This window comes from Zychaea mexicana, assembly GCF_025766255.1.
Source record: "Zychaea mexicana strain RSA 1403 chromosome Unknown BDB00scaffold_6, whole genome shotgun sequence".
NCBI classification, from domain to species: Eukaryota; Fungi; Mucoromycota; class Mucoromycetes; order Mucorales; family Lichtheimiaceae; genus Zychaea; species Zychaea mexicana.
The window spans coordinates 755,396-783,383 of NW_026516669.1; the positions used below are offsets into that span (position 1 = coordinate 755,396).

Genomic DNA, 27,988 nt, shown 5'->3' on the forward strand with positions numbered 1-27,988 from the left:
TAACAATAACTGACTGTCTTTCTATCTTACTAGACGATTGAGAACCGTCAGTTCGACGAAGCGGTACGATCACTAGAACAGCAAGGCTATGTGCGGATAACAGGCGAAGGCCGTAGACGGATGGTTAGACGCACTGGAACGCAGAACGAGGAGTTGTAATACGCTGTATTAGTTATTTGTTAATCCATCTTTCTATCTCTTGTTTTATTTTAATGACGAAATGCCCGCTTTCTGAAATAAGACTCTGCCATGTGATGTGTAAAATTACCCGAACGCCCTTCTCTTGTGCATGGAGAGGTGGGGGAAAGCGAATTAGGAAACTTGGTGATAAGGATAACAGCAAGCGGGAATTTAGGGTTTTTTGCCGTTTTGTAGTCATCCCAACCGACCAATAATCCACTTGTTGGTCTTCATACTGGCGCCCCACCCCGCACGTATCTTATGGTAAAAACCAATCGCCACGATCGCTAATAAGCAACAAGATCAAACCCCCAATGCCCGACATCTCTACCACAGGGACGTATCACACGCAGACTCGGAGCGGTAAACAATTGATCAGGAAGAGAGAGTGAGTAAGAAAGCAGAACACGATGCACTCCATGAAGCCTGACAGCAAATCATATCTCTTGCCACGGCTTGTGTTACAAGAGATAAAGAGTTTCTTACGCACTTGCCATATTTGGATACAGGATAGATAAGAAAAACAGGTAACCACAGCAACAGAGTAGGGTTTGGGGGAGAGAAGTGCTCTCTCTTATAACCTTTGGATGGGGGGAGGGGGGAGGGTAATCAATAGAGTGAGCTTGGCCTTGGTTACTATGGTCATTGTGTGCGATCGCCCTTGCCCATCTACCACCCAGACATTCATCCACATTCCCCAGATAAGATAAAATAACAAGCATAGACAAGACAACCTTCTTTTGTTTTCGAATAAACAAACAACAGCCCTTTCCTCAAGGCAAGCCCGTTTTGTTGTCCGATGACGCACAACACGTAGCAGCAACAGCAGCAGCAGTAGAGGGTGTTCCAGTAGTCAAGCAGAAGTGCGAGCGAGGGATCGGAGACGATCGGGTTCGGTCATCTCCTCTCTTTCTACAACTAACAAAACAAAGCGGTAGGACCCAAAACCGAAACGAAAAAGCGTGTCATGAAAACATATGCATCGCCCAAACATGCGATGTCACAGAAGGAGCTCACTACCATACATCTGTGTCTCTCTTACCCCCACACTTCTTCCACAGCAGCACATTTGCCCGCCGTGTATGTGATATATACAGAGGGCAGCCGTAGTAAGCGATAGTCCCTCATCATTTGTTCATCCTAATCCTTATCACCGAATTTCCCTTTCCGGCAGCGAGTGTCTGGTTGTGCTCGGGTGTCCCAGCCTTGTGTGTCACATGGAATTGGCTTCAAAAGAAATTGGTCGGCAGTTCAATCTAGACGATCTCCCAAAGCAATACTTTTTTATGTAGTCTTTTATAATAAAAGCCCTACCCGAACCTGCAAAGGCAAGGCCTTTTCCCTCCTCTTCCTCCTACCCCCCTCCAAACGCGCTTCTTCCTACTTTCTTCTCTTTAGTACACGTTTGCATCTCATATTCCATATACCTCTTTTGTCTCGCTTAATCACATTTTTATCATACACTCAAAAGATGCCCAAAAAGGACCTTTCCACTGTTGCTGACCAGGTGTTGAGCGACTCGCTCTTTGACACAGCCAATGAGCCCGAAGAGCCGTCATCAAAAGGGGATCCGCTCTCGAGTCAGGTCTGGCGAATGTACACGAAGGCCAAAGACACCCTACCGAACGGCTCTCGGCTCGAGAACTTAACTTGGCGCATGATGGCCATGACTCTCAACAAAACGAAAAAGGAAGAGGACGAGAGCAAGGAGCCAGAGCAAAAGGAGTCCACAGACCCAATACCCATACGGCCGAGCGTCTCTACCACACCGCCACCCCCCGATGATACCGTAGGCATGCTCTCATCTTCTGCTCCTCCGTACATGATGGATTTCCTGCGGGAAGAGCCGAACAACAACGTACTGGTTACAGGCAGTGCCAAGGCTGACAGTCTTTGCACGGTAAGGACAATATGAACGAGCTATACTGCTGATTATGCCGGGGTTGCACAAGACAAGGAAAGACTAAGTGTGTTTATTCCATATAGCCTGCAAAACGACGGGCTACAGGTCATCATCATCTGTCACCACAGCTACCATCCACCAGCAGCATCACTATTCCATCCTACAACTATGCACACGAAGACGAACCGCTTGGTCGTATGGCTCTAGATCACCGTCCACAACCTCCATTAGCAACCTCGCCCATCTACGAGAACAACCACTTTCCCGCTTCGCCGACAGAATACTCATCGTTCACACTGCAGCACCATCCTGGCATGTACTCACCACCAGGTTCGGCCCCTACCACACCTATGTCGGCTGACACTCAGGATCAGCTGCAGCAAAATCCAGGCAGTCTCAGTTTCGAAGAGCTACTTACTCTATTCTACAACAGCAGCATACACAGCCCACCATCACAGCAGCAGCAGCACCCTGTATCATATCAACATCCATTGTCGCAATCACCTCCAACTTCTTCCTCTAGTGTAATCTCATCAGCATCATCTACGATGCCACCACCATCGCCTGCTCCAGCACAGCAACGGTATATGGAAGCAACACCACCCAAAGAAGCGCCGTTACCTCCATCCACCTCAACACCTCTTCGCAAATCCGAAAGCAAAACAAAATGTACAAACTGTGGCACTACAACAACTCCATTATGGCGCCGCAACCCTGAGGGCCAGCCATTATGTAACGCGTGTGGCCTGTTCTTGAAGCTACATGGTGTTGTACGACCCCTTTCACTGAAAACAGATATCATCAAGAAGCGCAACCGTACTAGTACCAGTGCGGTCAATGGCGGGAGCGCTCATCATAAAAAGACATCTGTATCAACAGGAACAGTACCAGCAACAACAACTCCAACACCGACAATGGCAGAACATCGACGTAGCACCGGTACGCTTCACATTGCTCCCATTAAACGCCAACGGCGCGATCCATCACCTTCCTTACCATCACCTCTCCTTCCTCTTCAACAACAACAACAACAACAACATCAAGTACAACAACAGCCTGGTGCTACTCTCAATGCAAATAACGTGATTTCTGTATTAGAAGCTATTGGACTTCAATTAAACAGCTTGCCAGCCGAGGTTTTGCCTTTAATTGCATCTGCTGCAAATTATCATGCCGCTAACAAGCAGCGCCAGCAACAGCCCCAGCAGCAACTCCAGCATCAGCAACATCATCCTTCGTCACAACAACAACAACAACAACAACAACAAAACTATGAATTCCTGCAGCAGCAACAGCATCATCTTCATCATCACCATGGCATATTATATGACAACAGACCCTCACCCCCTTAAGATTTGATAAATAATCATAATAAATAGTGGGACTACCACGCGAGCATGTGTATATAATGATATGGTTTTTTTTGTATGTTTAAAGAAATATACAAGAAGTTTATTTTTTATGGTGGGAGAGTGAGTTGGGCTTCGATTCGCTGGACACGTGCCTGAGTTTGTTGCATAAGTTTGTTGGCCAGTGCCAGTCGTTTCCGGCTCTCTGTAAGCTTGCTCAGCGCTGGTTGCAACCGTGGTGGTTCAGCAATGTCTGTAAACAATTCTAGCTCTAAGTATATATATATCAAAAAGAAGGTGGAGTTACGCTCATGAGTCGTTTGGATTATTCAACCGAAAGCACACTTCCGTCGAGAAAACGCCCTTCCAACACGGCAAGTTTTGGTATACCAGCAACTAATCGTTCAATTTCCTTGCCCAATTCATCTTGGCTTTGTTGTGTAGCAGTGATCGCTTTGTCCATGTCGAGGACGACAGGAGCAAGCAAAGATGTAATGCCTTGTTCAGTACCACTAATGGTGCTCATTGGCTGTTTGTGTCTGTTTGAATTGTTTGGAAAAAGGGTAAAGCGTGGTGAGGTCACTCAAGAGCCAAATTAATGCTCTATTCAACGTTTAAACAGTGCTCTAATCAAAACGGATACACGGCACATTTCTCGCTAGCATAGAGTACATTACCCATAGATGGTCTATTATGGGTTGGGTACTTTATTTCAATCAAAAAGCAAAACAGTTATGTTATGCTGTCTTTTGCTGCAGTATAAAAAGCCTAGTATCTTAACGTAGCTAGTAGATGCTGAAATGTTTGCTGCTGCGCTGTCTGATAATCATCGACTAGAAGATCAAATAAACACCTTTCAGACAAACTAACTACAACTTGAGTAATGTAAACATCTATTACTACATGTTTGAAACCAGTGCTGCTTCCATTTTATGAACAAAGGATGTTTGCTTTGATTTTAGAAGAGTATAGTATATAGCTCACTTTGATGATAACTGGCTGCTGCTGGTGTTGTTTTACAATCGATAATGTGATGGTGTTATCGCGTCGCCTTGATGCACATATTCATTGTGCACGTTTTCAATGAGGTTGCCGCGGAGACTCCCTGTACTCTGAGGTTGTTACGGGTTAGATTTTTTTTTCTTTTTCAATTCTATGTGACGCTGAATTGATTCGCGAAAAAAAATAGCGTTGATGAGCCTAGTGTACCGCTGGTTTCCAGGCGCGTCAGCGTTTGCAACAAACTTTTTGAGTGCACTCAACCATTATTAAAACCCATATTTACTTTGGCAACCAAACGCCGTTTATTTGGAGACCGTCGAGGGACAACTAAATCGAATAGCTCGTCATCAATAGTAAGAGTTTCTAAGCACAAGCCCATATTGCTACATGTATGTTAAGAAGCTTCATGCACTGTGATACTGCGAGTGCTCTCTAATCAACCTCTCTTTGATGGAAACCGAGTATCATATCATTTGAAGGCACGGTTGCCAGGGAAACGCGCACAGGTCCGCTTAGCACTACTCGAAGTAGGCTGAGTGGCTTGTGAGAGATCGAGCTGTCTTTTTATTCAAATTTCCCCCCAACGTCCACTCCTACTATAGTTCGGTAATTGCGCCATGTCTAAACCAAGTTTCCAGCTTCCTAAGATCTACGCAGGCCAAGATGGCTGGGGTCCCACAAGCGACGTGGTTCCTCTTCAGCTTCGTGACATTCCTTATGCCCCTTACAGCAAGGGTGATAAGCTCGGCCGTGTTGCTGATTGGACGAACCCAGATGCACAAAAACAAGATAACCGCGAACAAACCGGTCGCACTGGACGCACTGGATTCAACCGCTTCAACAGAGGCAAGTCGTTTAAATGATACGATATTACTTTATTAATTTGAAGAATTTGAGATTATTATATTAACACGCACTTGAAATTTTTGAAAATGCATTTAGATCAACACCAGGCTTACGGTGCCTCATTTGCCTCGACCTTTGCTTACACTCATACCGAAGACGAATCGTCGTTCTCTGTTGTCGACAACCGATCGGCTGCAGCAAAGAAGATGGCTCTCAAAGCTGCTGGTGGTGGTCAGCGTGGACGTGCCCAGGGCAAGCAAGCTTCTACTGGCGCTCCTGGCTACCGTACTGTGAACCAGCGTGGCGGCGCTGGTGGCAGACAACAGCAGGGCAGAAGAAAGTATGGCTACAAGGACTATGACAAGGTAAAAGAAGAGAAAATATCAAGAAAAAGGACTGAGATACTTGATACATGCATATTGATGAGGACAAAAAACGAATCGCATGTGTATAGCCTCAGCGTGTGCGCAACGCCTCTATCAACATTGGCGCTGACTGGAAGATTTTGGATGAAATCGAATTCAGCCGATTGAGCAAGTTGACATTCGGTATTCCTGAAGCTGAAGACGTTGGCTCGTTCGGTTCAATCAGCTTTTACAACAAGGCATTTGACCGTGTCAACACCAAAAACGATAAACCTTTGCAACACATTGAGCGCGTCAAGTACGACACGACGACTTCTGAAGATCCCATCATCCAGCAATTCTTGCAGGATGACAAGGCCACTGTTTTCGCCACTGACGCTGTCTTGTCCTTGCTGATGTGCTCCACACGTACTGTCTACCCCTGGGACATTGTTGTCAAGAAGGTTGGCGGCAAGGTGATCTTGGATAAGCGACCCAACGGCGTCTTCGACTATGTCACTGTCAACGAAAACGCTGCCGACCCACCCGCTGAGAGCGATAAGGACACTGTCAACTCGTGGTCGGCGTTGAGCAACGAAGCCACGTACATCAACCAAAACTTTGCACGCCAGGTCCTGGACGCAAAGACCCAGCACAAATTCGCAAAACCCAACCCATTCGCATCCGAAGATACCAAGGACAAACTTGCCTCGTGTGGTTACCGTTACAGAAAGTTCGACTTGACCAGCAGTGCTGCTGAGGAAGATGCCGAACGAACTTATCTGATCGTTCGTACTGAAGTCGATGCTGCCATCAAGCTGGGTGGCCAGACCTCATTGATGACCGTCCGTGCTTTGAACGAATTTGATCCCAACGCACAAGGTTCTGGTAACTCGCTGCCATGGAAGAAGAGCTTGGACTCGCAGCGCGGTGCTGTTGTTGCTGCTGAAATGAAGAACAATGCCGCCAAGTTGGCTCGATGGGCCGTCCAGGCTATGCTTGCTGGTGCTGACCAGCTCAAGCTTGGTTATGTTGCTCGTCAGGATCCAAAGAACAACAACCGCCATGTTATCTTGGGCACTCAGGCATACAAGCCCAAGGACTTTGCTTCTCAGATGAACTTGTCTCTTAACAACGGTTGGGGTATTGTCAAGGCTGTGGCTGACATGTGTCTTCAGCTTGCTGAGGGTCAGTACATCCTGTTGAAGGATCCCAACCGACCGATTCTCCGCATCTACGCTGTTTCACAAGAGGATTTGGAGGAGAACGACGAATCTGAGGAGGAGGATGTACAGGAGGATGGCGAGAAGGAAAATTAATTCAACAACAAGAAATCAAAAAATTCTTTTTTTTAATATAAAAGTGTGTATGATACAAAAAGAATGGATGTGAGAGCATGCAGAGATAACTAGTTTATATAAAGGTCTTATACTTTGCCAGTCTGGCCTTCGGCAATAGTAATAGTAGTAGCAGTAGTGCGTGCTCGACGTACTTGAGACATAACTTCCATGTTGGATGGCTCAGTGGCTGCCAACAATCTTTGGAAGGCTTGGTTATTCTTGACCTGCTTGATGGCGTGCTCAAGTGCGCATTCCCACCGCATTCTTGCGTACGATACTGTGTGTTTGAACTCGTCGTCACTGTTTTTGCTCCAGAGAAAAGACAGCCGTGGTGGTAGGAGACGGATCAGGATTCCAGCAGGAATCGAAAGGGAACCGATAGCCACAGTGCAAATCCATTGGGTTATACTAAGTGGAACGGTCTTGAATGCTAGCCCGCCGTATTGGACAATCAATACTTGGCCAACGATGACGAAAGCTTGGATTGCAAGAAACAAGTAGTCGCGCATGATACCACGCATGATATTGAGCTTGTCATCAATCCTTCGGCAGTTGAGCTCGTTGAAGACTTGCATAAACACAAAAACATTGAACACCATCGTTCGCAACACACGCTTGTCGGCTGTGCTCGTCGACAGACCAAACAAAACTGGACCGTGGAACATGAGCAACAAGTTGACTGCGATCTGGAAAATAGCTTGGCCGAAAATCATTCTGCTCATACGCCAGTTGATCAAGCTGCTATCCTTGCACAACGGCTTGCGGTTGACGAGATCTTCTGTCAATGGTTCTGTAGCCAAGGCTAAGGCTGCAAAAGTGTCCATGATCATGTTGACCCACAGCAACTGAACTGCGCTCAGAATACTTTCGGATGTTTCAGAGACGACAGCACTGACAAAGGATACTACGACAGCCGCGATGTTGACTGTGAGCTGGAACGTCAAGAATTTGCGGACACCATCGTTGACAGCGCGACCCCATTTCAGTGCTTGCAGGATGGAGTTGAAGTTGTCGTCCATCAAAATAATATCGGAAGCTTCCTTGGCAACTTCAGTGCCCGTAATACCCATGGCAAATCCAACATTGGCCAATTTCAGTGCAGGTCCGTCATTGGTACCGTCACCGGTCATGGCTACCACTTCATTGAGTTGTTTGAGACGAGCCACGACAATGGTTTTGTCGATAGGTGAGGAGCGTGCAAGAACTTGAAGCCGTGGGATGATACGGAATTGCTCTTCTTCGCTAAGTGCCCGAAATTCTGGGCCTGTCATGGCAACCCCACCGGCTGTCATGATACCACTTTCCTTGGCGATGGCTTTGGCTGTTTCAATATTGTCACCGGTGATCTTAATAGTTCCTTTATTCTTCAGTGCCTAAACCTTAAATCCATGCAAAAGGAGATACCAACAGCAATAAAAACAGGTGACGGATCCTACCATGCGAATAAACACACCTGCGCGTCTGAAAGCCTGGACGGACTCGACGACGCCGGGCCGCAACCGATCCTGGATTCCAACGACGCCGAGGAGAATCAGATTTTCCAAGGGTGCATCATCCGGGTTGAAAGCTTGTGTGAAGCAGGTCTTTTTATAAATCAAGTGTGTATTATACTCATTATACGAGTTGTGAGAGGAAAGAAAGACTTACATCGGTATGTGGACTGGTCAATGTCCCGATACGCTAGCGCTAATGTACGTAGAGATCGTTCCGCATATTGGTTTATCAATACCTCATGATGACTCCGTGCATAGTTACTGAACGGCCGTACTCGTCCCCGATTATCCATAAAGTGTGTGCAATGTCTAAGGATTGTTTCAGCTGCACCCTTGGTATATTGTCGATATTCACCATGCCGGCCGGGTGATCGTGCGTTATTTTCCCGAATTTGAATGATCGTGGTCATGCTTTTAGCTTCTGAGCTAAAAGGGTGTACGGATACCACATTGCTGGACGATCGGATATGCTGATACGAAAAGCCAAGCTTTTGGGTAAATTCAATCATGGCGCATTCTGTTGTGGATCCAACAAACTTGAGGTTGCCATCGGGGCCTTTCCCCTCAAAGGCAGTCGAGTTGACGGCCATGGCTTCAACAGCAAGATCGAGTGCAAGTGGATGGACCTTGTATCGCCATTGGCCAATATCAGCCAACTGCGTGAATTGGATTTCGGCGATACCAGCGCTGACAATCGTCATCCTGTTCTCTGTCAGTGTACCTGTTTTGTCGGAGCAGACGGCTGTGGCATTGCCCATGGTCTCACTAAGTTAAAAAAGCATACCATTTTAATCTACTGGAGCCAGGGGTTTCAGCAATGTCTATACACAACGTAAAAAGTTTTTTAATCTTTGTACCACGCGGATAAATGGCGAACGAGGTTATTATCCTTGAGCATTTCTGTAGTAGCAAACGCCAATGCTAAAGTCACCGCCATCGGTAAGCCTTCAGGTACAGCAACAACAATGACAGTAATGGCCTGGATGATGATCCCGATCAGATCGGAAAAGAGTTCACGGGTCGAAATCCAATGATGATGTATTACGCTGACGACAAATAGCTTCAACAGCAGAACGCTATTAGACAACAATACATAAGTTCCCAAATTAGGCTAAATGGTTCATAAAAGGTTGTTGTATTAGACAATATTTACCCAAACATGAGACCTGCTGCAGCAAACCCAAACTTTGCGATCTGGTCCGCTAGTATGTTCAGTTTTAATTGCAATGGCGTATTTTCATCCTGCGCATCGCGCATCAGCTGTAGGGTTAAGAATAATACACGTGTGTTTTAGTTTCTTTGCTGCTTTTGTTGTTTTCTGCATCACGCATCATCAACTTACGGTCATGGCCCTGCCATAAAAGGAATTTACGCCGACAGCAATCACTACTACCTGCACTATAGTTGTTACCATCCTGCAATCCTATACCACTACTGGTACATACTAATGTATGGCCACTAGCTTACTTTTGCTACACCTTGGATGACTTTAGATCCGCTAAAGATGATGCAGTCGCCATGTTGATCGGTGTATTTCTTTACTGGTTTGGACTCGCCTGTAGCTGTGGATTCGTCGCATCTCAGATTATGGCTACACAAAAGCATACGTCAAACCATTGTGCAACGAGAACCCCGTTTTTTTGTTTATACGCCATGCACTTACCCTTCAATGTAAACACAGTCTACCGTGACCATGTCGCCTGGCTCTAAAAACATCACATCGCCCACGACCACTTGACGAATGTGTACTTGTTGCGCTATGCCTCCACGTAAAACCTGATATGTAAATAGTAATGGTTTAGGGGGAATGTTTCTTCTCGCTGTAGAGGATGGCGACTGACAAAACCGAAGAGGGTGTAATATACCTTGACGGGGCGATCTTCTTTTTTGGCATTCAGCTTGCGAAACTGTTTTTCCTTTTCATAGTCGTTGATAGCGTCTAATTTACCGAACCCAAAAATGAAGGCTTAGAGAGATTTTTCGATCGCCATCGTGCGAAAAAGCACATGCCACTTACTGGTTATCACAACAACTGCGACTGCTACAATAATCGCCACACCGTCGACCCTTTATAGACAACAGTACAAAATAGTTTAGTCGAAACGTACAGGTTTTTGTCTGGCGACAGCGTTTCTTGTTGTACTTACCATCCAACTTTGGGCTCGTCTGCTGGGTGATTAATAGAGTTGTCTTCCCAGGTTCCCACAGCCAGCGAAACCAAGGATGCTATCGATAGCATGACTATGTTGTGTGTACGTACAGGTAGGTATTGAGCATCTTTTATGAAAAGTAGGACCAAAATAAAGTCTCTGGCTTACTGAGAGTCTGATCATTATAGGCTGCCCAAATTAACGAAAAGATCGTCTTTTTAGGCGCTTCTGGGATCTCGTTCCTGCCAAAGATGTGTTTACGCTCCTGAAAAGATCCATGCGTATCATGTTGTTGGACAACACCATAACATGGATTGAATGATTCATCGGTCATCAGCCCCATGGTTGGGTCGACCTGTAGACTTTGGCATATGCCACGGGTTCCTCCCAGATCGGCTAATAGGGATGCGTCTTTGAAATCTATGAGATCGCATAGCTGCTGTGGCGAAACCGGGAACTTTTTCTCTTTGCGATCATGTTGCGGGAGCAAGGGAGTCGTGACCATGGCTCGTAACGATAATGCCGATGGGAGGGGTTGAAGGAAAAGAAAAGAGACTGAAGAGAAGAAGTAGAGAAAGAGGATGGAAACACGACGGTGTGCGCTGTGTATATTATATATATATTGAAAAAAAACTTGTATAACAAACAGTTCAGGCAGGGCATTAACAGTCCGGCAGATTAGAGCTTCTTTTTGTGGTAAAACAAACATGCAACATGCCAATTTCACTCTTTTTCTTATTAATTTCACTAGCTCTTTTTCTTCTTCAGCCGAAAATTCTAAAGGATTGCGAAAAAAACACATATCACGGGAGCGCTTTATTTATTGCTCACCGGCCACTTCTTCCGGCACAATACCCTCTTTTATCAACAAATCTTCCAAGTCGCCAGACTGGTGCATGTTGAGCAGGATATCACAGCCACCAACAAACTCGCCCTTGATGTACACCTGAGGAATCGTGGGCCATTCTGAGTATTCCTTGACACCCTGTCGCAAGTCGGGATCTTCCAATACGTTGAATGTTTGCACCTTCGAAAAGTCAACTCCCTGGACTTGCATAATCTGTACAGCAGCACGACTGAAACCGCACTATAACACACAATGTAACTGATTGATTAGCAGCAAGCGACAACTTGATGCTTCCTATCCAGCAATATCTCTCATCCAATCCCAAATTACCATTGGCTGGTCAGGCGTGCCCTTCATAAACAGTACAACGTCCTTTGACTTGACATCCTAATATAACACATTATCGATTCCGTATTAATATACCATGTGAGCTTTCTCCCACTCTCTCTTCCCTATTCTTGTATTCAACGTTTCAACCCTCGAGTTCTTACTTTATCGAGCTGCTGGCGCAAAGCATCCGACAGCCAACGTGCCCACATGGGACCATGGGCTCGAGCATTCACCGCCGGGCGCAAAAGATTAGACTATATGGAGGTTTTCGTTTATTACCATTAGGATCCATCGTACACAAAAAAAGTTCAAGATTCGTGGAGGATCGTAAATACTTTCTTTATTCAAAAATAACTTACGGTACGCGATGCTGCACGGAAAAAGTTCATTTTGTAAATGTCAAACTGATTTGATTGTTAAGCGAAAAGATCGGGCCCTGCTTGTCGCACGACCGAGTTGCTTTTTCTTCATTCTGAGTCCGAAATGGAAGCTATTTCTGTACATTCTTTTGTTGTCATAGTCGATATGCTGCGACGATGCCAGTCTCTGCTGTGAGAGTGCCCGTGGTAGCATCAAGAAGCAGGTTACTCGGCATGTATCGGTAGATTTACTGCGCTAATGAAGTACCTTCATTAAGGTACAGGGCTTAGTTCCTGACAAATGAAATGGTAACGTCTGAAACTACTGCTACACCGCTGTAATATGATTATAGACCATCATGTACACTAGCCTCCAGGGAGTTGTATAGAGTCAAGTAGTACCCGGTAAACAGAGCAGTACGTAAGATTTATATATAATACTTATGGACTGTTTCATCTCATTCTTTTTGAGTATACTGTTACGACGTCCTCTTTCAATACCGCGTGTGCGTATCCATTAGCACATCATTATAGGTCTATTTTCGAAGTACATACAAAGGTATACGCTACTGTACGGCAAACGTTGAGACTCGTAGCTATCTTAGTCTAGAGAAATAATAGTGAGCATGACACATATGGTGTTCCGTTCTTGTCTGACGCTGTAAGTAATTTTTAAAGACGCGTCCGCCGCGAATTCTCGTTCCTTTCACCTACACTGCGCGTTTCCACATGGCGCCCCGACGACGCATTGTCGCTGACTCTGATGAGGAATCCTCTGGCCCAAGCAAACGCATTCGCCTCGAGGAGCATTCAGAAGTCTTTCAAAGTAGTGACGAAGAAGCCCAAGGTGTTGATCAAGACGATACTCCATTGCCTGCCGATGCCGATGGGTAACAGTTGTTTCTGTCAAAAAAAAGTAACACACTGAATTTTGCTCTGATTGAATCCATTTGGCTTTTTTTCATGCTTTTTCGTGTAGTTATGTCGAAGGCTCAATTGTAAAGATCACCTTGCGCAATTTTGTTACCTATGACTACTGTGAATTCTCACCAGGACCTCAACTTAACATGATTATCGGTCCTAACGGTACTGGTAAATCGACCATTGTCTGCGCTGTGGCTCTTGGCTTGGGTGGAGCGCCCTCCCTTTTGGGTCGTGCCAAAAATATTTCAGAATTTGTAAAGACGGGTGAAGACGAGGCCGTAATTCAAATTGAGCTCAAACGAACTGGTGCCAACCGCAATGTCGTGATTCAACGTAATATTACAAAGTCTAGCAACGCGAGCTCGTGGCGTTTGAATGGTAAGGCGCTATATTCTATTACTGCGAGAAAGTTTTTTCTTTTCTCTAACAAGAGTGAAATAAAAACGATAGGAAAACACGCACCGCAAAAGCATGTCTTGGAGGTTGTTAACCAACTGAATATCCAAGTGGACAATCTCTGGTGAGCATAGAGTGCTTTGTATTTTTCTTCTTGATTCACTAGATACACAAACATCCAGCTAACTTATTAATACAAAGCCAATTTCTCCCTCAAGATAAGGTTGCCGAATTTGCACAGCTTACTCCTCCAGCATTGTTGGAAAAGACACAAGAAGCTGCCGGTGCAACAACCTTGTTAAAGTGGCACCGAGACTTGATCGAATGGAAAAAAGACGAAACTGCCATGACTCGCACGTTCGACTCTGACCAGGATCACTTGAACACTCTCAAATCCCGTAAATCTGAATTGGAAAAGGACGTGGCGAAATTGCTGCAACAAGAAGAAGTTCGTCGTCGAATCGAACTTCTCAAGGCTAAATTACCGCTGGTGCAATATACCAATGCAAAGAATGACTACGATCGAGCAAAAGAAGTAAAACAAGAGAAATTGGCTGTCCTCAACCGACTAAAAGAAGAAAACCAACCGATTGAAGATGCCAAACAGTATGTGATCTGGATATGCGAAGCAGGAAAAGAGGAAAGGTGGTTTTATCAGAGATAATAATGATAGTTTGATTAATTGACAGCACCTTTTGCTTGGTTATAATACAGGGAATACATTAATGCTGCAAGTGTTGCTCAGCGAAAACAGCAAGGACTCGAAGCTATGCAACAGGAGCAAAAGGAGAAGCTTCACAGAATTGCAACTGAAATAAAAAACTCGGTAAGAAAAGAACACAAAACAAATATACGGTTTTAGCTTGCTATGACTCTCACGTCTAACTGATTATGTTAGACCCAAGAATCAAAGATCCACGAATCCAAAATCACTTCTATCAAAAGGAAAGAACAGGAACGCGCGAACGATATTAAGAAACGTGAAAGCAAAATAGCATACTTGAAGGAGCGTATAGGAGAGGAACCATCTACTGAAGGCTTGCGAGAATTGTCTTCTGCTATGGTAAATATAAAATGACTCACTACTTTTAAGTATCTTGCGCGAATACTGACAATGCGCATACATAGGACGAGATCACTGGAAAGATTACCGATATGGAAATGGATGTTCCAGGACTCCTTGAGCAATATCGAAACCTTCAACGGATAAGAGCGGCCAATGATCGAGAATTGAGAGACAAAATACAAGAGTACGTACATCAATTTAGGCAATTGGCAACACATATTTCTGAACGATTGTGAAACAACTAGGGTGAATACCTTACAGGACTCCGCAAAGCAACGTATGAATGCTCTTTCCCAGTATCAACAGGATACAGTTTCTGCATATGAATGGCTCAAGCAAAACAGACAGCGATTCAAAGGAAAAGTTTATGGCCCAATTGTATTGCAGATTCATCTCAAAGATGAGCGTTATGCGGATCTAGTTGAGACTATTCTTGGCGGTAGACACAGCTCTTTGCTTAAGGTAAGCTCATTCTATATAGACTACTAATAGATACTTTGATTTTGGCTTACTGAAATATTTTTTAAATATTATGCAGACGTTTATTTGTGAAACCAAAGAAGATTATAAACTTTTCACGGAGGAAATGGTGGATAAAAAGGGCTATCGATTGACTGTAGCATGGCCTGGTGATAACAGCAATGAAAGTGTGAGCCCACCTATGTCTAGGGAAGAAGTAAGTAGCCGCTACGTGTAAAAAATCGTAAAAAATCATATATATAACCGTGGGTGCGCAAATAGTTACATCGCATGTGCGGAATGGACTACTTTGTTTCGGAGCTATTGGAAGGTCCCGAGATTTTGATAAATTACCTATGCCATGCTTCCAAAATTAACCAAGTGGTAAGTTATACAGCGATATGGGCATACAATTAAAGAATCGTCAGTATCACTCACTTCTGGATTTCGAAACAACTAGCCCGTGTCATTAAGAGCTGTCGACGAAAAACGAGTTGCAGACAGCGGTCGTTTCCGACGTTTTGCTATGCACAACAGCACTTACGAAGTGAAGCAATATAGATATGGCCGAGGTGGTAACCAAGTGCAAGTTAAAAAGATCTGGCAGTCGAATTACCTGAAAAAATCCTGTAAGTTACTGAGGCAAAACGAAGGGAAATCATTCGTTTACCTAACAAGTATATTTCTTGTAGTGGACTCCGAAGCGCTACAAAGAGCAAAGGAAGAAGTCGCGAGACTGCAAGATGCTAACAAGGAGGTCTTGATGGAGATAGAAAGTGTAAATAATAACCGCAGCAGAGTCAAACAAAAGATATCCGAGCTCACCCATGAAATGGTAAGTTGATGTAATGAGTAGATCGCGGCTATGAACTTTAGATCTCATTATGCTATATAGAACGACAAAAAAGCACAAAAACAAGACATTCAGCTCAAAAAAACTAATTGGGAAAAGGCGCAACGCCAAGTCGGTGGGTACAAATATCCTGGAAGGGCATGAAAAATAAGATGTGATAAAGCTTGATATCTCATTTGAAAGTAAAATAGATCATGAAGAAATCCAACTGCAAACCCTCAGAGAGCTTCCTGCGGATGATACTAGTGCCATTAATCACTTGAAGGAGCAGATTATGGTGCAAGCTTCCCGCCGTGCCAATCTTGCTGAGCGCTACACCGTAAGTAATCCTATACAATACTAAGTGGTTTACGAATCAAATCGGTTTACTAAATAAATTTTTATGTGTGCTCCAGAACCTCTTGAAAGATTTAACAAAGAGCATCCTGCAACGCAATGTAGCTCAGCTGGAATACATGCAAGCTGAGGCCAAGCGCATCTTCGTTGAGGAATTTGCTAGTAGACAGAGCACAGCGGTTAGACATGCCGATCAAGGCTATCGTCAAGGTAAACTCTTTTTTTTTTGTCAACCAGGTGTATGGCGTTTGACGCGGCGATTCACACATGGCCTATATATAGCCTTGTCCGATAGCAATCACAAAAAATCTGTTGCACAAAACTACCAAAATGAAGCTCAACGCGCTGGACGAAATTTGAGGGATGATGGTCTCAAGGAAGAATTCCAGGCTATTTTAGCACAGTGGCGTACCGAAGCCGGACTTGATCAGACAGCTGCAGAGGTTGAGGATGCCATCCAGGCCGGGTTGGCCAAGATTGAAACACTCGAGGCATCCAATCCTCGCGCAATGGAGCTGCATAAGCAGCGATGTGCCGAGATCCAGCAACTTTCTGCTAAAATTGATGGCGTTAAGCAGCAGCTGGATGCACTGCGTGAAAAGATCAGTAATGTTCGGGTATGTTTTAAATAGGACTTTAGAGAAGTGTAAATATTTGCGCACATTAACTCACTACCACACTATTCCAACTAGTCACAATGGGAGCCTCAATTGAACTCCTTAGTAGGCTGTATCAGTGAAAGCTTCGGAGAAGCTCTTAAAAGTAAGGAACTCCCACTGCGACTTGCATGTGAGGTTACACTATGCGCTATTTCTGACAGCATACATGGCGTTTAGGGATCGGGTGTGCTGGCGAAGTTGGCGTTGCGAAAGACGAGGACTATGATAAATGGGGTATTGAAATCCGTGTGAAGTTCCGTGACAATGAAAAACTGCAGCTCTTGACGGGTCAACGGCAGTCCGGTGGTGAACGTGCTGTGTCGACGATTCTCTACTTGATGTCCCTGCAAAATCTGGCAAAGTCACCCTTCCGTGTCGTGGATGAAATTAACCAGGGTATGGATCCGAGAAATGAACGCATGATCCATGAACAGATTGTCAAAGGCGCCAGCAAGCCCGGGACAGCGCAGTAAGTGACCCCTTTGTAGTTTCAGGTTTGTCCGCACCAGTTCATCCAGCTGACGCTTTCCATTCAGATACTTCCTGATTACGCCCAAGCTTCTGCCCGACCTCTTCTACAACGAACGTATGCGCGTGCTGTGTATCTACAATGGTGAATGGCAGCCCAAGCGACTGAAGCCCGTCTCTGAATACATTAAGCGTGCGCGATCATCTTCTGGGGCAATTCCTGCCCGATAAGTTCCATCAAAAAGACATTTACCCACTAGCTTTTTCGTTTCTTTTCCTCCTTGCCCTGTTCATGCAATAAAGACGTTCGCTCTCCACCTTTTTTTCGGAAAGAAGGCTATAAATGGCATGGGCCGTTCGGACTGCGTGTGACCGCAGCAATGATTCGTCAACTTAAATGAAGCTTTTCCACGCGCTGTGCATATCCGCATTCTCTTCTGTCTTTTCCTCTTTCTTTTTCATTTCGTCTCATTCGTAACACGATGCCCACAATATCGGCTTTGAAAGAGAGATACGCTTTTGCTACGACCCTTGAGGAACGCCAAGACGCCATCCGACAACACGCTGTCACTGGCACCGACGAATGGTACTACTATCGGGGTCTGACATTACTGGCGCAGCTGCAAGAAACTGTGTCAAGCGTGGCGCCACGCCAGCCAACCGAAGCCGAATCTGAGCTTGTTGCCGAAATACGGAGCTTGCTCCACCAATACAGCCGGTTGAACAACAGGGTGTCGACCAGTAACAACTACCGCAAGCTCAACGCACGGTTCCATTTGTTGCTTTATCCGCTGGACTCGTCCACGACAACGACTTACATCCGAGATCAGCTTCATCTGGTAAGTGATGATACTGAGGACCCGCACCAGCAGCCACCACAAGAAGAAGAGGCTGGGTCGCCCAAGCCAACGCGTCGCGTTAAGCCAGGAGACTTTGACCCTTCTATCCTGGAACCTGCTACCGTTCTCGATCGAGCACTCGCGCGTAGCGACCGCATTGAGGCATTACTCGCTTTTCCTTGCCTCCGAGACGAGTACGAGATGGAAAAAGAGCAACAAGTTCTGCATGAGCTGCTTTCGTCTCCGCACTCGGATACGCGTGATCAATGCGACATTGTGCAGCGTTTGGCTCGGTTCCTTGACAAGTATAGCGACTATTCCGTCACACAGTTTCAAGTAGACAACCTGACTATCGAGCAAATGGAGCGATTGATGCAAACACAGCAGCGCCATGAGCTTATCGAAATGTACATTGGCAAACTGGGCAAGGACGTTGACCGTGTGTGGTCTTTTGTGAAGGCATTGCCCGACAGCTACAACGGGCTCAAATACTTGATTCTCTTCCACAAGATAAAGGATGCCACCATCCACGGTCAGTTCGAAGATCATGCATTGTTCGAGTCTTATTGGAGAGTGCGCAGTGGGCGCCGTGACAACTGGCGCTTCAAGGTATTGTGATGAGAAAGAAGAAACCTTTACTGCTCTTTAACTCGTAAAACACACGCAATGCTATGCATTAACTTTGAGGGCTGACTGTGTCACTGTGATGTCCAGGAATTTCCATCGCCAAGTCCCCAAGCGCATGAAGAGCTGGTCACTGCTTATTTGGCAGGCGCATTGGCCAAGAACCCCGAACTCAGACTGCAGCACTTTGATAGCTATGAAACAGAGCTTAAACACAAGCATGCCAGCATTTTATTGACGCGCGTCCCTTCTGCTCAGTCACAAGAACATTGGCGCGACGTTCTTGGAGCTGCAGTCTACCGCAATCTCGTTGACAAGTCCGAACTCGGATTTGGTTACTCAACTCTCCATGCCAAGGAAACCTCAACCACACTGCAAGTCGTGGTCAAAAATATCCCTCATGTCAGCATCCGTGTCTTTGCCATTGACCTGCAACAATACTGGCGCCTCCATCCGAGCGCAACTTCGATCAAGGTAGACAGCGTTGACGGACTTTGTCCGACCTGGGAAAAAGAGATGGATTTCAGCAAGCATCCTGCTATTCAGACTGTGGAAAATACCATTGACTTGGAAAAACTGGCTCCTGAAGTGTTTGCCAGCCGTGGCGCGTGGGTGGTGGACTTTGTTGGTGGGCGTGAGAGTTGCCGCGCTATTATCCAAAAGGTAATGTTTCTTATTTTCTGTGTAATCAAAACAAATTTATGCTCATCATCAAGTGCACATTTCCTACAGGGTCGTCTACGACACATCTGCAAGGATACTTCTGCTGGTCATTTGTTCCGTATCCTTGATGAAAAGAACGCCCCTGTAGATGCCAAGATATTGTATCGCAATGAGTATTACGAGGTCAATGAAGACCACAACATCCTGATTCCATACAGATCCAAGATTGACGATGCTGGTGCAGAGGCCCAAATGCTTATTTTGCACGACGAGTTTTGTGAGCCTTTGCGATTCACATGCAAGCAAGAGGATTATACGCTCGACATAAACTGTTACGTGAACCCAGAAAGCCTTGTACCCAACCGACAAACCAAGGTCGTTGTTAACCCACGCTTGACCATTTACGATGAGCCTGTACCGCTGCATATGCTAGAGTCCGTCAGCTTTACCGTTGACGCGACAAACAGTCGTGGTGTAAAGAGCACGTTTACTCAGCACGTGGCAGCAACAAGCCCGTCTATGGAGTTTGAATTCACTGTGCCAAACTCATTGAGCTCGTTAGCTTTTCGTCTTCGCGGTCAAGTCCAGTCTGCCGATGGCACATCAACCCACGACGTCGACGCAACACATGCCACAGAGTTTACTTCTATGGGAGCAATGGCTAGTGCATATCTACGAGCGGATGCTGATGGCTATTTCATACAAGTGCTCGGCAAGAATGGTATGTTCACACATACACAAGATATATATGCAATTGCCATGATAAAATATAACTTTTCATAATCATGCTTTACTTTTTAGGTGAGCCTCAAAGGAATACCGATGTCCATCTTGAAATGACCCATACATTGCTGTCGTTCACTCCAGTTGAGCAGAAGTTGCGAACAAACGACAAGGGCACTGTCCGTCTGGGCAAGCTTGATAACGTCTCACAAGTGATAATTACGGCGCCAGTGCGTAAAGTATGGCAGCTTCTCGTCCCCACCCCTCAGACACCTTCTCGTATGAATCAACAAGCAGACCAGCCTTTCAAGATTCCTGGTGAATTCGTGTATTGTGCCCTATTTCAGCTGCTGGATAGTGAAAGCGTCAACATTATCCACGACTGTACTAGCAAGGTGGCAGTGCATGATACCTACATCGATGTTCAAGGTCTGCCAGAAGGTGCATATCAATTTCATTTGGCATCAAAGGGACGTAGTATCATGCAGTTGGAGTGCATCATCATTGCCTCGGACGGACAACAGGCAACAAAGAGTGGTCACTGGTCTGATTGGGTGCTCGGCAAGGAAGCGTATGCGCAAACAAGCTCTCGCAAGCCACTCTACATCGATGATGTTCAAGTGAGCGAGAATCAAGTCATTGTGAACCTTAACAGTACCGGATCGTCAAAGGCAGCGACACGTGCCATCGTTACAGCAAGTGCGTTTGTGTCTGAGCAAGGCACAGCCGTTGCTAGGTTGCTCCGCAGTTTACCAGCACGCCAGTTTTTGAAAGCGCCTCTGGATACCGAGGCCACGTTCTTGACTGGTCGCAAGCTTAGTGAAGAATTTCAGTACGTCCTTAACCGTGCACGCACTGAGAAATGGTTGGGTAGCACTTTGACAAAGCCATCGGTCTTGATGTATCCTGACGAACGTCGAACGACGACCACACAAGACCGAAATTTGGAGAAGGACCGCACATTTACTTCCAAACGAGAGCGGCATCTTGAAAACGCTAGTTACAAGACAGTTGCAAGAAATTTAGCAAGTTACGCAAATACTAACTTTGCCGAAGCAACCAACGATCTCACTTTTCTCAACCACCGCTGCCCGTCACTTATTGTCACACCAGACGAGCAAGGCCAAATTGCCATTGACCGAGAAAAATTGGGTGATGGCAACATTTTACATATTGCCGTACAGCACGGCGAGCAAGTTTTGATCTATCAGCGTATTCTTGACGGTGCTCCACTGGACCTTAAACTCAATGACCTTTCACAGCAAGGCAACTCAGACATCCTATACGTCCGAACCAAGGCTGTCGCCGAGCTCTTGCCGCAGCAGCAACTCACGCTCGACCTGAACCATGAATGGGAAGTCGTCGATTCTTTTGAGAAAGTGTTTACCCTCTTTGAAAACATGTCGAACGTTTCCCTTGGGCATGTAGACTTTTTGAAGCGCTGGTCCAAGTTCACTGATGAAGAGAAGCTTAAAAAGCACGACGATATGGCATGCCATGAGCTCAATCTTTGGATCAAGTTCAAGGACGTGAACTTCTTTGCCAAGCACATTAGACCATACCTCGAGTCAAAGTTGTTCAAGACTTTCATGGACTACTATCTTCTTGATGATCGTACCAGTTTGCAATCGTATGCAGACTCGATCAATCTATATGAGGAACTGTCCGTTTATGAAAAGGCACTGCTGGCGAAAAAGATACCCGAACTTCTCCCTGTAACTCTGCAAGCATTTTTGGACACATATACTCCGAAGTCAGATGCCAACTTTGACGCTGTCTTGGCAGGAAGCACTCTTCAACAACCGGGAATGCCCCTAGGTGCCCCTCCACCACCGCCACCTGGAAGCAATTATGGTCTGGACTCATCGATGTATGAGCAAGGCGAGCAGCTGAACACCCTTCGAGCTACGCCGCGTCACGCAATGATGGCTGCAAGACCTGCTGCGTTCCCACAATCTGGATTTGGTAGATCTTTAGATGCTTCGGTTACTCCTCAGGCTTTTGGAGGTAAAGTGAACCCACATTATATCAGAACTGTATGGAAAAGCTATAGTTATATTGAAGCTTACATCAACCAAAACGCGTTTCCGGTAGCACAACAGCAGCAACAACAACCTGTGCTCATGGCTTCTGCTTCTGTTCAAGTTTCTGCGGAAGACGAGGAAGACTCTGATGAGGATATGGGTTTTGGTCTGTTTAATGGTGTATCTGGCAGTGAAGGACAAAATTCTGACGATAATCTTGATGAATTTGAACCAGAAGACGAAGCTGGCGACGACGAAGAAGACGCCCTCCGAGAAGCATTACGACAGCGCCAGGGCAAAAAGTTACCATTCAGATTTACAAAGCCAACCAAAGAATGGGCCGAAAAGGGCTATTATCAGTCTGCACGATATGGACAGCCGGTGGAAGTGAACCGGTTTTGGATCGACTACTTGGAGTCTGATGCGCAAGGACAATTCCTTTCCGGGGTATGTTTCAATAGCTACAAGAAGCAATATATACGTTTGTACAATTGCTGCAAACAACGAATGGCTAACTTCATAAGCGGTCAACATCAGAACTTTATTTATGCCATAAACAGCTTCACGGAAATTATGTTCGCACTAGCGCTGTCTGATTTGCCGTTCAAGTCCCAGTGGAAGCAAGAATCCGACATCCCCAACAACAAGCTTGTGATTACGGTGGAGACCCCTTGCCTTGTTTTTTATCGTCAGCTTAAGGCAAGTCATCGCCAGTTACATAATTAGAAATAACACATGCTTTTAAGCGAATGCTGATTTCCAATATTCTTAATGCAACAGGAGGCGCAAAACACCCCACCTGCTAACCCGAGCGTTCTCCTCGGACAAAACTTTTTCTTGAACAAGGACAATGTTAATGCTAACCAGGATGAGCTTGACATGGTTGATCCAGCCGATTTGGAGCCGGCTACAGAGTATGGCTGGCACGTTGCTATCAGTAACGTATCGTCCAAGCGATCCGATATCGAAGTGACACTCCAGGTTCCTGTCGGATCGATTCCTACCGGTGATACGCCCTACTGCCAATCACGCACGCTCCAGCTCCAGCCTTACTCTACCTGGCAGTCTGTTGTTGGAAGCTTCTACTTCCCATCGTGTGGTGAATTCGGTCAATTCCCCGTCACCGTTTCTTGCTCCTCGTTGCTGGCTGGTGCGACTTCTCCGTTGAAGCTTCATGTGAAAACACCGGATACGGTGTCAGCATCCTCTTCTTGGACAGCTTTAGCAAGCAGTGGTGCAGATGACCAGGTCATGACACATTTGCTCCAGGCTAACCTCGAAAAGGTTGATTTGGGCTTGCTGCGCTGGCGCCTGGGTAATCCAGAGTTTGCTCGCAAGGTTATTGATACGCTACGCTACCGCCGGTTCTATTCGATCGCAGTATGGCAGTATGCTCTGCATCACAGATTTCCCGAAGCCATCAGGGAGCTACTTGAAAATGAAAAGAGTCTACTCGGTCTATGTGGCACGGCCTTTGAATCGCCACTCGTTTCATCTCCGACACACTTCATCGAACATCCAACCTTGGTCGAATATGCCCCTGCTATCCCAGCGCGTCAGCACCAGCTGGGAGCTTTGCCAGAGATCCGTAACAGCGAAATGTACAGATCGTACACAGCGTTCCTCGACATACTCGCTGAAAAGCGCCAGGCTAACAACGAAGATCTATTGATCCTAACAGTCTACTTAATCCTCCAAGAGCGGCTTGGCGAGGCACGAAAAATGTATCAACGCATCCACCCAGCAGCAGCAACGATTCAACATGACTATCTTGGTGCGTACCTGGAAACCCGTGTACGTGCTGATCTAGTTGATGCGACGACCTTGGATCTTAGTGGTGTGCGCGAGATCGCTGAAAAGTATATCCACTGCAGCCAGCTTAAATGGCGCAAGATGTTTGCAAGCCTTCGCGACTTTGTCGACGAAGTGGAACGACAGCAGCACAGCAATAACAAGGATGACCAGGACTCAGTCATGCCAGAGCGACAACAAGCACAAGCGATTCTCACTGAGCCAGTTTTGGACTTTGATCTCGAGCAAAATGAGCTTGTACTCCACTACTCCAAGGTGAAACAAGTTGAAATCCGGTACTACAAGACGGACGTGGAGGCCATGTTCTCTCATAACCCATTCAATCGATCATCGGATGCTGGTTGGGTCAAGCCGCACGTGATACAGAAGATCGATCTGAACGCGAGTGATAGTGATGAAGTTGAAGAACAGTTGGAGCCTTATGAAGTGATTGGTGTCGGTAAAGCCAATATCAAGACGCGTCGTATCTCTTTGCCAGGTGATATCACCCATGCAATTGTTCAAATTAATGGGGGCGGATTAAAACGTCGTAAGCCGTACTTTTCTCACTCGCTGTTGGTCCACCTTGTCGAGTCCTACGGTATGGTGCGTGTTGCGGACAAGGCCTCGAGACGACCTATCGCCGGTACCTACGTCAAAGTTTATGCACGTCTCAAGGAAAGCCAAGCTGTGGAGTTTTGGAAAGATGGCTACACTGGTTTGAATGGTGTGTTTGATTATGTCAATGTCACCGAGGCCAGCTTGGAGAAACTGCAAAAGGTGGATAAGTTTAGCTTGCTTGTTTCTTCAGTTAAAAACGGAGCAGTTGTGGAGGAGGTATATCCACCTTCCAGCTGCTGAACATCGTGCTTTACCCCTTTCGTTCCCTCTCTCTTGTTATTTTCCAGCCCAACCAGTTGAATACAAAGCGGACTAATAAAGACAGTTGGGATTTGTGATATTGCGTTTTACATACTACTCTATGCTGCACCTTTATGGTCCAGGATCACCCTGGTCAATCGACAACTAGCTCAAGATCTGGATTCTCGTTGCACAGCAAGTCCGCTGTTTTGGGTCTAAATTCTTGCTATCCACATCATTCATCCTACGTGCAGGCATACAGTATATGCGTGTCGTACGGATAGGTATGTGCTCAGGAAATGAAAGATGATAATGGCTCTCTATCACGAGAGCAGCGAGTAAATGTTTCAACTCGTCTTCTTTTTCCCAAAAAAAAAATTAATGATTCTCACAAAGGGATGATGAGAAGCATTATCCGAGATTAAGCAATCGATGGTAAGACGTAAGCAGGTTGCACAAGGCAAGCAAGATGTCGGATATAGAGATGCCTTTTTGATTTAACCGGACGACTAAGCTAACAGTACGTCCATTTAAAGCGCATTTGTCCATGTTTAATGTTGGTCCTCACGTAGTACAGCAAAGAAAACTGTGATCCGCATCTGATAAAAAATGGATCTGATTAAGTATAATAATAGCTTATAGCACACCATTGCACAATATATGGATCTTTTTCCTTCTTTGTACGTCCCTCCCTCTGGCGCGCTGCCCCCGATCTTTGATCTCACCCATACGATGTACTGCGCTCATGGTAAAAAAAATCAAGTTTTCGGAACTGGATATAAATGGCGTTTACAACGGAAGCATTTTCTTCATTCTGTCCTATTCTTTCCCGCTTTCATATTGGCTGGAAAAATTTGCAGAATGTCTAGCGTTAAGGAACAATACGACGAGAAAGCACAGCAAGACGTTATTCGTGATGACGCCGTAGACAAGATCGAGTTTGAGGACCAGCACTATGAAGAGACCGGCCTTCACGAAAGCGATGCAGCTTTAGCAAATGCTCCATGGAAATATAAAATGATCGCACTGGCTACAGCGCTCATGTTGCCTGGTATGAGATTTACTGCTATATATATATATATATCGATTATACTTGAAAACTTGCACAACAGGACAATGTAGTCTTACGAACACACATTCTTATTATTTTTGACAAACTAGTTGGTTCACACTTTTCTGGAGCTGCTCTTGGTGCAATGAAGGCCTCGTTAAAAGAGGTAAACACTCGATCATATTTTAAGGCATCTACATATATATAACTAAGCAACCACCATATCAACAAATATCCTTAGAACCTGATGATTAGCAACACTCGTTATGGTGTGCTATCTTCCTCTGTATCCATTATAAACACGGTCTTCCCGGTCCTTGGCGGTTTCTTTATTGATGTAGGCAGTCTTTTAGCTCATAATGTTCACCTTGTAGCACCAGAGCTTTTCTCACCCCGTTTGCCTTGCTACTTTAGACATTTGGTACTGTTTGGGGTACCCTTGTCATCAATTTTATGATTTTGCTCGGTAGTTTGCTGACTGCCATAGCCGCTCATGTTGGTCAGTTTCCATTAATGGTCGTGGGTCAAGTGGTCTTTGGCATTGGCAGTGGCCTTATTGTGACCATGCAAGAATCACTGCTATCAAAGTGGTTCCGTACGAAGTATCTCGCCCTTGCTATTGGCATGCAGCTTTCCATCAGTCGTCTTTCTACTTTTTTAGGTACGCTTGTCTCGAACCCTATTTCCGAACGAATGGATGATTGGGTCTGGGCATTCTGGTTGGCGTTGATCCTCTGTGGCTTTTCCATCATTATGAACTTGATTTATGCCTATGTCTTGCACCATCTACAAGGTGCTGTCGTGACAAAGACTGAAATCCTCCGTATCAAGGCCAAGAAGACCGTACATGTTCGCTCGCTTTTGAAATTTCCTCCTTATTTTTGGCATATTATTCTTATCGAATTCATTTTTGCTGGTAAGTGGGATAGGGTTTAGTATCAGCTGTTCCAAACGTCGCAGCCTTTAATTGTAACTCTACATTCTCTTAATTTAACAGCGGTTTGGACCGTGCACCAATCCGTTGCTACAGAGCTCGTTCAAATCCATTTTGGTACCACACAAAAGCTTGCTGCATACAAGGCCAGTGTATCCCAAGTTGTGCCTATTGTCGTAACGCCAATACTGGGTGTTTTCATTGATCTCGTAGGTCAACGTGTTAAAATATGCAAGTATTCAAGACTACTACTGTACATTTTTAACGGTCATTGTCTCGTCTATCATATTCTTGGTTTTTACTAACCGAGAACACACATTACAGTGCTATTATCTGCTGCCTTCTTTGTTATTAGTTGTGGGTTACTAGGCTGGACCTACGTCGAACCTATTGCTGGTATGATCTTGTACAGCTTCTCGCTTGCTTTTGGTCCTATCACTATGATCACGTCTATCGGTATGATCCTGCCATCAGACTATATTGGCACTGGTTTGGGCCTTTTCAAAAGCTCCAACAACATCGGTAGTTCGATTTTGGACATCATTGTCGGTATAGTCCAGGATAACACAGAAGGAGAAAAGTACACAGGTAAGTTCGTTGCGGTCACCAAATGAAATACATTAAAAGAACGAGTGTAACAACAGTCTCACGTACACAAAAAACAACTTCTAGGTGTCATGACCGTGTTCGTCATTTTGGGCTGTGTCGGCTTCATGATTATTTGCGGTCTGTACTTCACTCAGCGAATTTACTTGAAGAATCTCCTTGAACTTGGTCGCTCGAAGCGCGAAGAACGTAAGACTGATCCCACAAAAAGAACCTGGGCTATATATATAATATTGGTCTGTATGTATCATTATGACCGATACTTATCATTGCACTCTCTATTACCATGTCTTATGTAGGCATGACAGAAATCAACGACAAAGAACTTTTTCTTACCAAACAAGGCTTGGATTCGCTTAATAATAAAACGACCACCAACTTCAATTATTTTGCTATCGGGATCTATGTTTTCTTTGGCATCTGTGCTTGGGTCCTCTTTTTCGTTTTTGCAGTCACTGGAAAGGCAAGTGCAAGAGAGATGAGTTATTTAGGATTGTTACATGGTCAAGACTAACTTCTTTTGTAATATATAGGTTTCCTTCTAATAGATATCCTTACTGTGTATTGA

At 45.4% G+C, this 27,988-nt stretch overlaps 8 protein-coding genes across 8 annotated transcripts; 5 read left to right on the plus strand and 3 right to left on the minus strand.

Annotated features, from left to right (window-relative positions):
- The first annotated feature begins 1,828 nt into the window (after positions 1-1,828).
- Positions 1,829-3,446, plus strand: BDB00DRAFT_801795 (uncharacterized protein). The gene is made up of 2 exons (XM_053121895.1): positions 1,829-2,080; positions 2,167-3,446. The coding sequence occupies exons 1-2, from the start codon at positions 1,838-1,840 to the stop codon at positions 3,433-3,435; spliced, it is 1,512 nt and encodes a 503-aa protein (XP_052984522.1). The 5' UTR covers positions 1,829-1,837; the 3' UTR covers positions 3,436-3,446.
- A 29-nt stretch (positions 3,447-3,475) lies between these two features.
- Positions 3,476-4,096, minus strand: BDB00DRAFT_801798 (uncharacterized protein). Its single transcript, XM_053121896.1, has 2 exons — positions 3,823-4,096; positions 3,476-3,703 (listed from the first exon to the last, which is right to left on the minus strand). The coding sequence occupies exons 1-2, from the start codon at positions 3,956-3,958 to the stop codon at positions 3,543-3,545; spliced, it is 297 nt and encodes a 98-aa protein (XP_052984523.1). The 5' UTR covers positions 3,959-4,096; the 3' UTR covers positions 3,476-3,542.
- A 918-nt stretch (positions 4,097-5,014) lies between these two features.
- On the plus strand, positions 5,015-6,989 carry BDB00DRAFT_801800 (eukaryotic translation initiation factor 3 subunit D). Its single transcript, XM_053121897.1, has 3 exons — positions 5,015-5,280; positions 5,377-5,645; positions 5,735-6,989. The coding sequence occupies exons 1-3, from the start codon at positions 5,052-5,054 to the stop codon at positions 6,941-6,943; spliced, it is 1,707 nt and encodes a 568-aa protein (XP_052984524.1). The 5' UTR covers positions 5,015-5,051; the 3' UTR covers positions 6,944-6,989.
- Positions 6,990-11,188, minus strand: BDB00DRAFT_801802 (PMCA-type calcium-translocating P-type ATPase). The gene is made up of 12 exons (XM_053121898.1): positions 10,776-11,188; positions 10,605-10,698; positions 10,475-10,524; positions 10,323-10,396; positions 10,121-10,233; positions 9,925-10,048; positions 9,800-9,850; positions 9,611-9,717; positions 9,315-9,533; positions 8,612-9,222; positions 8,401-8,531; positions 6,990-8,310 (listed from the first exon to the last, which is right to left on the minus strand). Exons 1-12 carry the CDS (start codon positions 11,110-11,112, stop codon positions 7,051-7,053), a joined length of 3,171 nt encoding a protein of 1,056 aa, XP_052984525.1. The 5' UTR covers positions 11,113-11,188; the 3' UTR covers positions 6,990-7,050.
- A 6-nt stretch (positions 11,189-11,194) lies between these two features.
- On the minus strand, positions 11,195-12,199 carry BDB00DRAFT_801803 (thioredoxin-like protein). Its single transcript, XM_053121899.1, has 4 exons — positions 12,144-12,199; positions 11,946-12,038; positions 11,785-11,841; positions 11,195-11,694 (listed from the first exon to the last, which is right to left on the minus strand). The coding sequence occupies exons 1-4, from the start codon at positions 12,171-12,173 to the stop codon at positions 11,428-11,430; spliced, it is 447 nt and encodes a 148-aa protein (XP_052984526.1). The 5' UTR covers positions 12,174-12,199; the 3' UTR covers positions 11,195-11,427.
- A 622-nt stretch (positions 12,200-12,821) lies between these two features.
- BDB00DRAFT_801808 (P-loop containing nucleoside triphosphate hydrolase protein) lies at positions 12,822-17,639 on the plus strand. Its single transcript, XM_053121900.1, has 19 exons — positions 12,822-13,033; positions 13,123-13,445; positions 13,518-13,587; positions 13,665-14,069; positions 14,178-14,289; positions 14,362-14,526; positions 14,592-14,713; positions 14,775-14,991; positions 15,068-15,205; positions 15,271-15,372; positions 15,449-15,617; positions 15,681-15,823; positions 15,884-15,956; positions 16,033-16,160; positions 16,237-16,387; positions 16,460-16,794; positions 16,870-16,939; positions 17,014-17,305; positions 17,373-17,639. Exons 1-19 carry the CDS (start codon positions 12,873-12,875, stop codon positions 17,533-17,535), a joined length of 3,339 nt encoding a protein of 1,112 aa, XP_052984527.1. The 5' UTR covers positions 12,822-12,872; the 3' UTR covers positions 17,536-17,639.
- A 38-nt stretch (positions 17,640-17,677) lies between these two features.
- Positions 17,678-24,939, plus strand: BDB00DRAFT_801811 (uncharacterized protein). Its single transcript, XM_053121901.1, has 7 exons — positions 17,678-18,752; positions 18,858-19,430; positions 19,500-20,151; positions 20,232-22,160; positions 22,248-22,624; positions 22,715-22,876; positions 22,958-24,939. Exons 1-7 carry the CDS (start codon positions 17,787-17,789, stop codon positions 24,827-24,829), a joined length of 6,531 nt encoding a protein of 2,176 aa, XP_052984528.1. The 5' UTR covers positions 17,678-17,786; the 3' UTR covers positions 24,830-24,939.
- A 751-nt stretch (positions 24,940-25,690) lies between these two features.
- On the plus strand, positions 25,691-27,934 carry BDB00DRAFT_755369 (major facilitator superfamily domain-containing protein; the record flags this gene model as incomplete). Its single annotated transcript, XM_053118834.1, has 8 exons — positions 25,691-25,880; positions 25,991-26,046; positions 26,122-26,217; positions 26,295-26,796; positions 26,878-27,049; positions 27,125-27,402; positions 27,487-27,609; positions 27,720-27,934. 8 exons carry the CDS (start codon positions 25,691-25,693, stop codon positions 27,932-27,934), a joined length of 1,632 nt encoding a protein of 543 aa, XP_052984529.1.
- Positions 27,935-27,988: the final 54 nt, after the last annotated feature.